Source organism: Sprattus sprattus, assembly GCF_963457725.1.
Source record: "Sprattus sprattus genome assembly, chromosome: 21".
NCBI lineage: Eukaryota > Metazoa > Chordata > Actinopteri > Clupeiformes > Clupeidae > Sprattus > Sprattus sprattus.
This window is the reverse complement of record NC_137919.1, coordinates 13,322,923-13,338,911: the sequence shown is the minus strand read 5'-3', so window position 1 is coordinate 13,338,911 and position 15,989 is coordinate 13,322,923. Positions and strand designations below refer to the sequence as shown.

The 15,989-nt window shown below is 45.1% G+C and overlaps 1 protein-coding gene across 1 annotated transcript; it reads right to left on the bottom strand.

Annotated features, from left to right (window-relative positions):
* Positions 1 to 2,000: 2,000 nt before the first annotated feature.
* On the bottom strand, positions 2,001 to 15,267 carry pik3c3 (phosphatidylinositol 3-kinase, catalytic subunit type 3). The gene is given in 26 exon segments (XM_080859912.1): positions 2,001 to 2,378; positions 2,525 to 2,650; positions 2,926 to 3,016; positions 3,265 to 3,433; positions 4,807 to 4,881; positions 5,082 to 5,166; positions 5,482 to 5,546; positions 5,680 to 5,749; positions 5,863 to 5,991; positions 6,227 to 6,358; positions 6,745 to 6,861; positions 7,126 to 7,231; positions 7,375 to 7,442; positions 7,583 to 7,655; positions 7,854 to 7,996; positions 8,357 to 8,480; positions 8,482 to 8,540; positions 8,954 to 9,046; positions 9,605 to 9,709; positions 10,092 to 10,163; positions 11,105 to 11,200; positions 11,401 to 11,487; positions 12,605 to 12,734; positions 12,997 to 13,140; positions 13,427 to 13,615; positions 14,922 to 15,267. Coding segments are annotated over 26 exon segments (2,622 nt in total). The 5' UTR covers positions 14,981 to 15,267; the 3' UTR covers positions 2,001 to 2,363.
* Positions 15,268 to 15,989: the final 722 nt, after the last annotated feature.

Here is a 15,989-nt window from a genome sequence, read left to right as displayed (position 1 = left end):
TTACGCAGGAAATCCTCTTTCACAATTTGCTGTTCCTGGGCACTGTATGGAATTCTAATTGATGCGGGCAGAGGGATAATACTGCAAAGAACATCGAGCAAAATTCTGCTTAATGATGACGGGGATGCGGGCATATAGAGGGATAATACTGCAAAGAACATCGGGCTAAATTCTGCTTAAAGATGACGGGAACTGGTCTCCAATTTTTCCTCGGAACGTTCCTGTAGCCAGAAATCCAACAGCCAAAACCTGAACGTGTATGGCCTGGTTGCATCTGGTGCGCCTCTGTAGAGAGAGGCCATTTGGGCACAACGCTCTCGGCAAGCGGTACCTGCTTATCAGCCATACATCATCTTGTGTCAAAAAGTCTGCGCGATCACGAAGAAACCCTTTCTCTCCTTATTGCGCAGTTGGCAATATCCTCTAACAACGCCAATGCAGCCATATCTCCTGAAAACTAAGCCACTATTAGACTTTCTATAGGCTATAGATTGAGCGAAATGTTTTACACTTGTGAAATTAAAACAGAATACCTATTAGACGTGAATGTCATTCATGTTTGAATTGTTCTAATAGTTTAATTGATTTTATTGAGCGAAACATTAGCCCTAATGGTGACGGTGGTGCTGACGTTGATGAAACTGCGTGTCGGCGCTTTGAGTTCTAAATTCCTGCAGTACTCCAGTATTGCCACAAGGAAATGTACTTACACGAACTAAAACCAGACGTAGAGATACGTCCTTTTCTACGTCTAAGACGGTTTTTATAAATCTGTACTTGGACGTGGATTTGATCGCACGCACAGTCTAAGATCAATTCTGTGCGTAAGTACGTTTAATAAATGAGGCCCTTTGCCTGCTTGAATTCTATGTGTATTTTACATGTATTGTATGGTTTTGTCTTGTACTGAGGCTACGTTTTGCATATGGCTGTCCAATGATCAGTGTGGAAAAATGTAAACTAAAACTCAAATCTGGAAAAAGTTTTTCCCCCTGTATCCTTCTCTATCTGGATGATGTGCTAATAACTTATCTAAAGAATGCTGTGTAAATAACTGACACTTGGTTTGATATATACTTTATACTTACTTTAAAAAACCCTGTTTTAGAATACAAAGATGATTAATATGTAAAGTGATCAATAAAAATGATACTGTGCACGGTGAAATAGTTCTGAATGCTCTATGAGGGTGACGATAAGAAAGTTCAACGACAAATCACGAGAGGAAGGCAGAAAAAGGGAGGGAGAGAAAGAGAGAAAAGGGAGAGAAAGAAAAGGAGTGAGAGAAAGACAGAAAAGGGAGGGAGAGAAAGAGAGAAAAGAAAGTGAAAGAAAAGGAGTGAGAGAGAAAAGGAGTGAGGGAAAGAGAGTAAAGGGAGGGAGAGAAATAGAGAAAAGGAGAGAAAGAGGTAGAGAAAGAGAGAAAAGGAGGGAGAGAAAGAGAGAACAGGGGAGGTAGAGAAAGAGAGTAAAGGAAGAGAAAGAAAGAAAAGGAAGAGAAAGAGAGTAAAGGGAGGGAGTGAAAAGGGAGGGAGAGAAAAGGGGAGTGAGAGAAAAAGAGAAAGGGAGGGAGTGAAAGAGAGAGAAAGAGTAAAGGGAGAGAAGGGGAGTAAAGGGAGAGAAAGAGAACAGTGGAAGGGAGCGTGTTCCTGGAGGAGGTGACTCACCCCGACTCAAAGCATGAACCAACTAACTAACTCGGCAAAGGTTTTGCAGTTAATGGACGCCTGATTTTACGGTTAAGATCCCCTTTCAGAAGAGGGAGGAGAGGTGTTCGACATTGGTCCTGTCTGATGAAGACCCTGTTAGGTATGAGCTGCATTTGTGACAATAAGGGAGTACGAGAGATAATGAGTGTGTGCAGGTTCTGTCCTGATACGCTCTCAATTATTTGGTCATTGCGTGTGTTTGTGTTTGTGTGCATACATGTGCGTGCGTAAGCCTGCTTGAGTTCCACATGAAGGCATGTTTTCATTCCCCACACTTCATCATGCGTTCATCTCCAGTCTCTTTATTTGGCCGTTCTTTGTGCATAAACAGTTTCATACAGGCTTTTTTTTATATTACAAATGTATCCTATGTACAAAAACACACTCAGAAGCAATCAGGGCACTGTTCGTTTGTGTGTATGTGTGTGTGTATGTGTTAGTGTGTGTGTGCGTGTGTGCGGGTTGGTGTGTGTGTGTGAGAGAGATTTCCTCAAGTTCAGATTGGCAGTGCACACTCCTTCATCAGATCTTGGCACAGTGCCTTTCATTCGCCTCATCCCTCTCTCATCATTTCCTTCGTTCCCATCACCGTGGTGAGTTCTTCTGTTGCTATAGCAGCAGCTGTCAGTTAGTCCGAGTTAGGCGGATTCCTGCTCATCTTCGCCAGTACTGTTGAACAGACACACACACACATTTTTTGACACACTTTTAACATCAGCAGAATAAAACAAACCGTTATGTATGACAAGGTAACTGATTCTCAGGAACGTACACAAACACACACACACACACACACACACACACACACTTCATACCTGGGCAAATTTGTGAATCTGCTCAACCACTGCAGCAAACAGCGCCCCCACACTCTCATCAATCAGACTCTGCATGTAGTGCACCGCCTCCTCATCGGAAAGGTCCAATCGGAACTTGTCTTGCACCTGACATCATCAGAACACAGTAGGTTAGGTGAGTTCATAAACACATTTATTTAAAAATATATTGAGTACTCTCTCAATCTCTCTCAATCTTGTGTACAGCTGAACAAAACGAGACAGACAGACAGACAGACAGACAGACAGACAGACAGACAGAGAAGACTTTTCGCATGCTATGATGGGTTTCAAAGCTTCAGTGTCCTTATTCAGCTGTTGGCTTAATCCTGGAGGGATTCTCAGTGTCTCCCTACATGAAAGTAGAAACAGCGTCAACTCACCTTTCTAACAGTCTTGTCAGGCTCCAGTGCAATGTCAGGGATGTTGGCATCCACCATCAGAGAGAACAGATTCAGGATCAGGTTGGAGTACCTGCAACGAGATACCCAAAGCATTACGGCTGTTCGCTGTGTGTGTGTGTGTGTGTGTGTGTGTGTGTGTGTGTGTGTGTGTGTGTGTGTGTGTGTGTGTGTGTGTGTGTGTGTGTGTGTGTGTGTGTGTGTGTGTGTGTGTGTGTGTGTGTGTGTGTGTGTGTGTGTGTCTGTGTGTGTGTGTGTGTGTGTGTCTCTGTGTGTGTGTGTGTGTGTGTCTCTGTGTGTGTGTGTGTGTGTGTGTGTTACCTGCGCAGGTGTAGGAAGGCGGTATAACACTGCTTCCTGAACTCCTGATACTGTTCGCTCTGCATGCCTCCCATCCCCTCCACCATCTCCTTACTCAGCTTCATGGGAGGGGGGAGGGGCTTGGGGTCACGACCCAGGATGTAACCAAAGTCAATATGGAACAACTTCCCTGGATGAGGGAGGGAGAGAGAGAGAAAGAAAGACAGACAGAGAGTGAGGAAGATTATGTATCTGGTTGATATGTTCTTAAGTTATGTTTCTGCATAATTGATTTCAGGCATGACAAACACATTTCACAAGACATTTTTTTCACAGGAAATGTGTTCAGTAATAATCAAATAATAATTAATAATTGATGACACTGCAGAAATGGACATTTGTTATGGATCTTTTGTTAGTTAAAAAAAAAAGAACTTGCTGAAGGACATTCATGTGTGCGTGTTCCAGTCCGACCCCGTCCACTCTCTAGTCCATGTGTTCTGGTATTGGCTAGTGGCTGTTCCAGGTTTTAACCCTACCCTGGTTCCTGGCTGGCTGACAAGGGAGTTGACCAATCACCAGTGCCTGTTCCTGCACACCTGCTACCATCCACCTAATCAGCCCTGGCTTTTAAACCCGGTCCATCACTCCCCACCAGATTATCTCACCTTTGTATTATTGCTAAGCCTCTCTGATAGTTAGTAGTCAGCCTGTTAATATTCCTGCTGTTTTGACCCAAGCCTGTAACTGCGATCTGCCAGGATCTCTTGCCTTTTGTTAACGACCTAAGCCTGTTATTTTCCGTGCGAGTTTTCGGACCCTGCCAACGTTTGTCTGTTTCTGTCTGTCTCTCTGTGCCCCGGCCCCTCTGACTGTTATCCGACCCCTGTTTTTTGCCTGAGCCTTGCCTGCATCTTTGCAGAGATTTCTTCTCCTGTTAAAAGATTCCTGCTGGACTGCCTTTTGTTTCTGGCTGTCCAGCTTTTGCGATAAATAGAAAAAGCAGTCACCCTTTTGTCAAACGAGTCGGCTCTTGGGTTCTCTAGTCCTAATGAGGCCTCACTGGCCCTGACTGTGCGTAAGAGGGTTCAAACGTGTGGCACCTGTTTTGACCCTGACTGTGCGTAAGAGGGTTCAAACGTGTGGCACCTGTTTTGACCCTGACTGTGCGTAAGAGGGTTCAAACGTGTGGCACCTGTTTTGACCCTGACTGTGCGTAAGAGGGTTCAAACGTGTGGCACCTGTTTTGACCCTGACTGTGCGTAAGAGGGTTCAAACGTGTGGCACCTGTTTTGACCCTGACTGTGCGTAAGAGGGTTCAAACGTGTGGCACCTGTTTTGACCCTGACTGTGCGTAAGAGGGTTCAAACGCGTGGCACCTGTTTTGACCCTGACTGTGCGTAAGAGGGTTCAAACGCGTGGCACCTGTTTTGACCCTGACTGTGCGTAAGAGGGTTCAAAGGAGTGGTACCTGTTTTGACCCTGACTGTGCGTAAGAGGGTTCAAAGGAGTGGTACCTGTTTTGACCCTGACTGTGCGTAAGAGGGTTCAAAGGAGTGGTACCTGTCTTAGTGAGCAGCAGGTTGTCCAGGTGTCTGTCTCCAACGCCCAGGATGTACGTAATCACACAATAGCCCGCTGTGGGGACACACACACACTCCATTAGACCACAGGCAAAAACACACATGCAGAGATAAACATGTACACTGTACATTCAGTAAACACACACACACACACACACACACACACACACACACACACACACACACACACACACACACACACACACACACACACACACACACACACACACACACACACACACACACAATACTCACCACAGCTCTTCACGTATGTGTCCATGACTTCTGGGCTGATGCCATAGGGCCCCTTTTCACTTGGAGCATGTTTCCTGAAGAAGCTCTGCATAGACACACACACACACACACACTTGTTAGCACCATTTGGGCTACTTCTTTGCTAAATGATATACAATCATATAAAAGTCACCAAAGGTATATGTGCAAACAGCATATAATCACAAAGAAAAAGCAAAGGCTTGTCTGAGGAGTTCCCCATAACAGAATAAATACTTTAAATAAAAATATATTTTTAAATATTATAGAAATACAGTTGTTGAGTCAAATCTATGGCGTGTATGAGAGGCTAGTGTGTATCTGTGAGATGAGACTGTGTGGGTGTTTGTAGGGGAGGAAAATGTGATAATGTGCGTGTTACCTGAATGTTTCCTTCAGTAGCTAACACTTCAGCGACCGGTACTGACTGAACAAACTGCATAAAACCTGGAAAAACACACAAATACACACAAACACTGTGTGCTAAGCAGTATCATAAACCTCAGTACTATGATCAGTGACAACATTTGTGTAGTGTTTTCTGTGTGCGTGTGTGTGTGTGTGTGTGTGTGTATGTTACCATGCTTTGTGCTGGTGGCCAAGACTTTATATGGAGTCAACTTCAAGTCCAGATTTTCTTTCCGCAACAACTGAGCCACAGAGAAAAAAAAAACGTATATACTACAATACACTTCGTTGTTAGTTGTAGTGTGTGTGTATGGGTGGGAGTAAGTGAGTGTGAAAGAGATTGAGAACCCCATACCTTGTCCATGAGTGATATGATCTGCAGGATAAGCTGGTCTTGTCTGAGGTCATCTCCGTGTTTGAAGATAACGGGGTACAAGCCTCCATCCTCTGCCTTAAAGATAAGCTTAGCAGGCATCAGGGCACTCTGAACAGAGAGAGAGAGAGGCAGAGAGAGGCAGAGAGAGAGAGAGAGAGAGAGCGAGAGAGAGAGAGAGAGAGCGAGTCACACACAGACAAGTACACTGGAATACACACACACCACACACAATACTTAAACAATAAAATACACCTTCCCCTACACATATACATACACACACACAGAAACAGCCACAAAATGCCACAAATCCAAATATAAAAAATAAACACACACACACACACACCTTGAAGAGTGTGGCGGTCTCTGGTATGATGCCCTTGATGCGGACCTGGGGCTCCAGAGGGAGCGGGATGGGCTCAATCTCAGACAGGTTCACCTTCTCATTATCAGCCAGCAAGGCCTGCAGTCGCTCCGTCTACACACACACACACACACACACACACACTGAGTCACCATCATGACACATGCAGCATGTAAGTAGCTATGTGTGGGGAACTGGTGTGGGTTGAGCCTGGTGAGGGTAACACCTGTACAAGCTGTGTGCTGATTACGTTAATGTATGAGAATGTGTCTTTGTTGAAGTGGGAGTATATTGGTGTGTGTGTGTGTGTGTGTGTGTGTGTGTTTGCTTAGGTGAAGTGTCTGTATAGTGTCAGAGTTGATTTATGTGTGGGTTCATTTGTGGTTTATTTTGTCCTCATGGGTGTGAGTTGACCGTGCTGAATTGAAGGTGTGTGTGTGTGTGTGTGTGTGTGTGTGTGTGTGTGTGTGTGTGTGTGTGTGTGTGTACACACGTGTTACCTTTTTCTTGCGGTTGCCACTCTCTCTCTGCACAGCCTTCATGAGCTGCACCAGTCTGTCCACAAACGTCTGCTGGGCCGCGAGCAGAGAGCGCATCACCCTCACACTCTTATCCCCCTGTCAGAAAGAGAGACAGAGAGAGAGAGGGGGATGAAGAGAGAGAGAGAGAGAGAGAGAGAGAGAGAGGGATGAAGAGGGGGAGAGAGGGGGATGAAGCGAGACAAAAGAAAGGAGAGAGTGTGAAGAGTGAATGCACACTGACAGGGAAGCAAAGTCTGACATATATGTTTGGGTTTGTGTGTGTCAAAGTGTGTTTTGCAAGTGTGTGTTTATGTGCATGTTCTGTCAATCTGTATGTGTATGTGTGTGTCTTGTGTTTACCTTCAGCAGAGCCTGGCTGAACCTCCTCATGACACTCAGGTACATCTCGTGGGTCTTTGGGTCTCTCTGCTGTGTGTCCTGATCCTCACACTCCACAATCACATACCTGCATGACACAGGAGTCTCATGTGAAGGCAGATCACATACCATTCACTGATTCACTGAGACACTATCCCAAAGAAGACCTACAGACCATATCACCCTTCCAGCGCACATTCACACACACAAATGCCCCCAAAATGTTCTTACCAGTACAGATAGTTTGCCAGCGTGGAATTCTTACAGGCTCGCGAGATGAGGAAAGTACATAGGTCCTGCTGTGGGAGAAGAAGAACGAACACACACACACACACACACACACACACACACACACACACACACACACACACACACACAGTTACCCCATAGCCTTTTTCCTAACTAATTAGCTTTGACCTTCTTCTCCTTCTCCTCTTACCTCCAGGATGTCTCCGTCTGTTCCCTCCTTCCCTCTCTGTGTGGTGGGGGCAGCTGCTGGAGACACCTGTGAGCTGAACATACACAGTACAGGTGCTTCTGAGTGTGTGTGTGTGCGTGTGAGTGTGTGTGTGACTGTGACTGTGACTGTGACTGTGACTGTGACTGTGACTGTGACTGTGACTGTGACTGTGACTGTGACTGTGACTGTGACTGTGTGAGTGTGTAAGTTTGTGTGTGTGTGTGAGTTCGTGTGTGTGTGTGTGTGTTACCTGTCCAGGTCACCCAAAGTGGCGCTCTCCCCCATCCCCCCCTGGCTGTCCCTCTTGTTGCTGGGCTCCAGGCCGCTGGTGATGTCTGTGTAGCTCTCATACTTCAGGGCCTGCACCAGCTGCAGCAGGTACATCAGCAGGTCCTGCACCAGCAAAACAACAGCATATGTGTGTGTGAGAATGAGAGACCAAATCAATCAGAGTGTGTGTGTGTGTGTGTGTGTGTGTGTGTGTGTGTGTGTGTGTGAGAATGAGAGACCACGTCAATCAGAGTGTGTGTGTGTGTGTGTGTGTGTGTGTGTGTGAGAATGAGAGACCACGTCAATCAGAGTGTGTGTGTGTGTGTGTGTGTGTGTGTGTGTGTGTGTGTGTGTGTGTGTACGTGTTCAAGCTGCTGTGGGTAAGATAACACGGCATAGACAAGCACACTTCATCCTTAGTCTTTGGTAAAGACAGTGGCCTCAGCCTCACACACACACACACACACACACAAACACACACACCTCATCGTCGGCCTGCTCCAGGCGGGCCACGGCGTAGCGTCTGACGGTGGGGTTGGTGAACTGTGAGGAGAGCAGCTCCAGAGAGTCCTCCACGTCCATGGGCCTCCACTTCCCCAGCAGCTCCCGCCTGCTTGGCCTCCTGGGGCAGCGCCCAGTTCACACACTTCAGGAACTTAGTCAGGGCCTGCCAGAGCACACACACACACACGCACACACGCGCACACGCGCACGCACACGCACACACATGGACACACGTCCACATACACAGAAACACACAAGTCAGGAAGATAGGCCATCACATACACGCTGTATGCTGCAGAAGGGGTACATGTCTAGAGGAAACATTTCCACATAGTTCATTCAAAAAATGATTTCATGCTCTTTGGTAAGTTTACTTTACCACATGGCCCATGACCACAAAAAAAAAAACACACATGATTTAAAAAAAAAGGCACTTACATACACATATGAATTTTATGACATTTTGCTCATTCATAGAGTAATTTCATGCCCTGTATAACTGACGTCATAAAATAACACATAGCACACACAGACAAACACACACAAACACACACACACACACACACACACACAGACCTTCTCCTGAGTGGTGAGGTAGTAACGGAACTTCCACACCAGGTCCTGCTCCTCAGAGTTCAACAGCTTGGTTGGGGGGTAGCTGACGATGATCTGCCAAGGACACACACATTTTAACACGTTTATTTCTCTCTCACATACACGCACAAACACACACACACATTTTCACACACCCTGCACACCACCAAAGCAGCAATGCACACACAGACACATAACAGGCCAGCCCGTACAATCAGCAAACCCTAACCACACACAACACAGGCGAAATGCAAAATAGGCATACTGTCTAATAATAAGATGTTCAAAATAGGCATACTGTCTAATAATTAGATGTTTAAAATTAGCATCCTGTTTAATAATTAGATGTTCAAAATAGGCATACTGTCTAATAATTAGATGTTCAAAATAGGCATACTGTCTAATAATTAGGTGTTTAAAATGAGCATACTGTCTAATAATTAGATGTTTAAAATAGGTATACTGTCTAATAATTAGGTGTTCAAAGTTGAAACTTTTACTTTAATGGTCTACTGCCACTTGTAAGCATACTATCACATATGCACATACAGACAGACCTCCACCCCCCACAAAAGTTGGTCTCTCTCTCACACACACACACACACGCACACACACACAGGGAGAGTGACTGACATTGAGCTGGTCTCTGGTAGCAGCGTTGGGCTTCAGGTCATGATCAGACGGTCCACTCCTCAAGCTACGAGCCAGTTTGTGGTGCTTACTCTCCACCAGATTCTCCTGTCAGATTGAAAGAGGTTAAACTAAGAGTAACTGTGTGTGTGTGTGTGTGTGTGGCAGGGGTTAAATAATAATTTGCAAAATATGTGTCTAAGAATGTGTAACAATCCTGTAGTTCTGACTATCCCAACACGTGCACATGAGCATATGTGTGCATGTGTGTGCATGTGTGTGTGTGTGCGTGTGTGTGTGTGTGTGTGTGTGTGTGTGCGTGTGTGTGTGTGTCAAACCTAGAATGTGTATGTATGTACAATGTATGTATCTTAGCAAGTTAAAAGTTACAAGATTTCCTGTCAATGTATGAGTGTCACTGTGTGTGTGTGTGTGTGTGTGTGTGTGTGTGTGTGTGTGTGTGTGTGTGTGTGAGTGTGCGTGTTCTTACCATGCACATCTGGGGGTCTGGCACTTTGACCATGTCTGAGCTGCTGAGAAGTGGGGCGTTATCATCTCCATCCTATCAAGGATCAGGGACAAACACCATTGACCAATCAACACCTTGAATGAAAACTCACAATTCTCTCACTCCCCCCTGTATTCCACTGGTTGCGAGTCTATGATGTCAGAGTCTATGATGTCACCTCTGCGACACATTTTTGTTCCGTGGAGTGTTTCAGCAGAAGAACATTTTGTCTGGCCGAATTTATTGACTTGAAGATTTGCTATCTTTTCCATGAAATATGTGCTTCTGCTAAGTGGGCCGGTAGTGGTACAGGAGGAAGAGAGGTAGAGAAGTCGTTTAGTAATCAGAAACTTGCTAGTTCAATTCCCTATCGAACCATCCTTGAGCAAGTCACTGAACCCCTAATTGCTCCTGATGTGCAGTGTGCCATCAGTGTAAATATAAAATGTGTATACATCCTTGTGAGGCGCTTTGGATAAAAGCGCCTACTAAATGACTAAATGTAAATGTAGGCCACGTAGTTAAATGGTTTCTTTTTTAGTCTGTGTTTGTTTGTTTTTATTGTTTTAGACAGAGCTAATACCGTGAAGAAGACCAGTTATGAACGACATGCATCAAAGACTTGAGTTTTAGTGGTTCATAATACATTCATCCTCATAATTATTTAGTGTATTTCACACACAGCACCTGTAAGCAGGACGACAACACTTGCATTTCATCTCCTACTTGAGAAACTAGGGGGGCTTCCGTCAACAATAGACTCTGTGTGTATTTATAGCAAAGCAGAGTGGAGAGACGCTTCTGAGACCCTTCTGAGATGCTTTAGAGACGCGCTGCAGCACATCTGGGACGCAGCTACAGCCATTGGGTAGCATACTCGGGGTCACTCACTAAATCAGTGGTCTTACAATAGTGGACATACAACTCCTGTTCGTTCTCGCTTACTCTTGCTCTCTGTCACACACACACACACACACACACACACAGACACTCACCTTCTCATAATAGACAATGCTGTATTCTCTCTCTCCAGTCTTCACCCTGGGAAACTCCACCATCAGGTACATGAAGTTGGAGCTGCGCTTCTCACTCTGAAACCACACACACACACACACACACACACACACACACACACACACACACACACACACACACACACACACACACACACACACGCATTCACACACATACACACACACACAAGCATAAACACACATTACATTATTTAATAAAGCATGAAAATAACTTCCAAATGTGTTTAAAAAATAGTGTCTTCCTTTTAATATCTCACCTCATTGATCATCTCTATCTCCCGGAAGGTCAACCGGTCCAGCCAATCCACTTTAACCATGTGACCTTGCCTATGGGCCTTGGTCAACTAGATCAATAGGCAAAGAATAAGAGGTTGACAGAGATACAGAGAGGGGAAGTGGTTGAGAGAGAAGGATGTAGGGGACATTATATTATATCAGGGGAGAACTCAACAATCCATCCACTAAAACGCCATGTGAGCATGAACAGCCAATACGAGCATCATACTGTGTCTCAACAGCCAATCAAATGCAAGCTCACTCGCATACTCAGACTTCAATTAGTCACCCGTGTAACCTCAATAAATTCCAAGCATTCGACTTCATTTTTAGAATCCTGAACCCTCGTCTTCTTGACCAGTGACACACAAGCGGCCGACATGTTAAAAGGCTAGGAGCTTACGGCCACGTTGTGTCTGGTACAGAATGCCTGGAAGGCCCGTCAGTTAGTCGGCACAGCGCACACATGGCAGTGAGCAAGATTAAAGTTAACCAACCAGGGTGCTTCACAAACGGACAGTGCTTGTTAGATAACAATTCATAACATTGGAGACTAGCAAGGCTCTTTACTGAGGTCCAGTCACAGAAGTCAAGTGACACCAGAGGCTAATGTGTCGAGTATAACATGACATACCATAACATATCCACTTAATTACAATGTAAACTAAATGTTGCTATGTTGCAGATAGGCACAGGCATTTATAAAACCACACACTCATTCACAGATGTACTACCCCAACACACACACACACACACACACACACACACACACACACACACACACACACACACAAAAACACACCAACTCCTAGCCTTCTCTCAACTCCTACTCACATCACTCAGTACCTCCAGGTCTGGACTCTGGAACAAACAAGGGTTAAGATGCAACTAGGAACAGGATGTCATCTCTTATTCTCTATCTCCCTCTCTCTCAAACACTTCTTATCATTTAATTAAATCCCCACCAAATCTCACAATTCATTCACACATTCTCTCATTCAAGAACACACGTCACACAAACAACAAACATACTTCGACATTATCCAGTCACAACAAATACGCTCTATTCTGTAAATTCTACCAGATTCCATCAAAGTAAACACACACTCACTCACTCACCCACTCACTATCTCACTACCTCTCTCTCTCTCACACACACACACACACACACACACACACACACACCTTGGCGAGGCGGCCCATCTGGTCTTCAGCCAAGGAGCTGCTGGTTCGGCCGGGGGTGGAGCTAGGATCAGCCCCGTCCCCTTCCACGCCAGGCCACACCTTCAGATCATGCATGCCCTGCCGGAACATTCTGAAGATGAGGGGAGGAAGGAGAGGGGAAAGAAGAAATGATTTAATTTTAGAAGTGGTCAGATAGCAGATAAAGCCCCATCTATGCCCCACAAGGGCGAAATGTCAATAACACCAGTCTTCTCATTTTCACAAAACAATGTACCAACAAAAATAATCTGGGGATGTTGTATAAACTACCCACCTACAAAACATACCATTCAATCAATCAAAAACTACATATTCTTGCCTTGAACTCCACCAAATGTCTACCACATACTGACCCATGTTTGCCAAATAAGGTGACAGTGGTGCCCCCTACAGGAGTGGCTCTGCCAGGTCCGTAGACGTCCCAAACGGTCAGCGCCACCTGGGCACTCTGAGGGAGGTCTGGGTACTTCAGTGGCAGCCGCAGCCACTCGTTCCAGCTGGAGAGAGTGTACCCACACACACACACACACACACACACACACACCACACACCACACACACACACACACACACACACACACACACGATTAGTAATTAGAGACAACACACACATACACTTTTTGTCCATGTTAACCCTAAGTATACTGATGGACCTAAGTGTACATGCTATCAACAACCCAAATGGATAACACACCTTTCAAATCATACAAACACACATAACCTCAAATAAAGTACAGAAGCACACACACACACACACACACACACACACAAAACACACACTTACTTCCATCGTGTGCTGAAGGCCTTGTAGGAGGTGCGTACGGGCAGGGCGAGAGGCTTTCCCTCTGCAAACACCTGGGAGGTGACGTACAGGTCAGAGCAGGTCTCCTGGTAGAGGCCGGAGAAGCGCAGCATGGGGTCCTCCAGCAAAGCCTTATAGCTCTTCCTCTCGCGGCGGCCTTCCAGGCTACCACTGGGAGAGAGGAGGAGAGCCGGGAAGAGAGGACAAGAGAGGAGAAATGAAATAAGGAGAAAGGAGAGGAACAGATAAGAGAGGAGAGGAAGGAAGAGAAGAGGAGAGCAGAGAAGTGGAACATAGAGGGAAGGAGGGAAGGAAGAAAGAACAAAATAAAAGAGAAGGACGGCAGCACAAAAGAAAAAGAGAGGAAAAGGTGGGATGTGAGGGAGATTAGAGATGCGTAAGAGAAGAGAATCAAGAGGAAAAAAGAGAACAGAAACAGGGATATGAAGGGAAGAGTAAAGTGAATTCAAATTGTGTGTGTGTGTGTGTGTGTGTGTGTGTGTGTGTGTGTGTGTGTGTGTGTGTGTGTGTGTGTGTGTGTGTGTGTGTGTGTGTGTGTGTGTGTGTGTATGTGTGTGAGGTAGGGATACATTTGTTTATATACAGTCGCCAAGTTACTGGTGTAGGTAGTACATGCAAGATTAGTTAGTCTCATGTAGGCCAACACTCAAATTTGACGACTGAGAATTTAAAGTTGGGTTGGAATGTACTCTTTCAGATAGATTTGTAGCATACAGCGGCTAACAGTATTGTGAGCTGCTGTCAAATTACTTGGATGCTTTGTATCACTTAACCGGAAAATGCGAGTATGACTTAACTGTATTCTCCACGAACACGAATGACTCGAGGTAATGTCAGCAGATCTCGCGAAAATCTACACTTCATGCGCGTGGGACTCATTGGGATGTCGGACGTCATTTGTGTGACCCTCCCAGAAAACAAAACAAAATTAAATTCGTTTACTGGCTGTCACGAGAGCGGCGCGAGGGGCGATGAGCGCTCGGAATGTGGTGATGTCAGCGGGCGCGAGCCTCCACTCGCGTCCCAAGCTCTCTCTGCGGGCTCGTAGAGGTTCGCAGTTTTCCTTCATTCACAAACGGTTGCCATGCCTTTCCAGTAAACATCGCACAAACAGGAGAAATCTCTCCAGAAAAGTCAATTATACTTTTTACGTTAGCTAACGATAGTTAGATTAGCGAAAGTGATGTAGACGCTATCGTTATGATTCTTTCAGAAACAACAACACAGGGTTTAACACATTGTCAATGTTATGTAATATTCATGCAATAGCGAATTTTATTAATGTTGTGTTATTCAATGTTCGTAGCATAGTGGTACTAACAATACTCGGGAGAAGTCAAAACAACATGTAGCTAGCTAGCTTGTTAGTAAAGATCCCGTTTGGCTAACTTCTCTCCAGCTTTATTGGTTAGGATGAGTGGCAATCACAACAATGAGTCAGGCAAAAATGACTTACATTTTCAGTTGGACGTTGATGTCTAAGTCACAACTATAGACATAGTTAAATGTGTCCATTTTCTTTCAGCTGGAAACCCCACCAAATAGATAAGCCGTCAGATACGAAGAAAACTATCCTTTTCCAGTAGCTTTGCAAGGCCTCGTAACTGAGACACTATGCTGAAGGGACCGCTAGCTACCAGAAATCCTCCAGCACCGAGCTTTTCTCTTGTCAACAACCTACAACCTGTCTAGGTCACAGGAAGACAGTTATTTGTACAAATGTGCCTGGTATGTGTAGCTTAACCCCAACTTCGACACAGTGTGTTTACGGTAATGACATTACCGTGATAGATAAGTGACTGTACATGATGTATTTTTCCCTCAACAGAAAACAACAGAGAGAAGTCTCAATACAGGCAAGACGAGTCGCTCCCAGTTGTATTGAGTAAAGCAGCGCTTTCCTATTGATCTCTGCTTCGGAAATTGCTTAGTTGGCCTACATGGTCCGCCAGTTGAACTTCCTGGTTTGGGACTTAACGGCAAGCGGAATTGGACATTAATCACGTGTCGAACGAGATTGTAGAGAGGTTGCGTTACAAATGGAATAGAAATAGAGGTGGCAGCATAATTCCTTTTTTTTGACTCGCATCGCATGCATGTTGGAAACTGTGAAAATGTCTAACAAGAACAAAATAAAAGAAAAATAAGCTAATACGGGAAAGCCTACAAAATGGGAAAACATAGTCATATCATTTGAGTTTGCAATAATTAAAACATGTACACAATAACCTGTGGCAAAATAGAGTGCAAAACAAGAGCCCCGATCATGCCAAAACAGCCAGTAGTACCATTGCACTGGGAACACATTAGGTCAACTTGTCTTCCTATTTTTGCCTGATCCCTCTCCCTCTTTTACTTTCCCTCTCTCCATATCTCTCTCCTGTTCATGGGTGGGAATAGAGACCTGTACAAGATGTTCTGCACCAATGTACCTTTTGCTGTTGTTTTGGAACCTATCTCCACTTTCATGCCAGACATTACCCACACTTCTCCCCACTTTACTGCAAGCAGATGCCTCTATTCA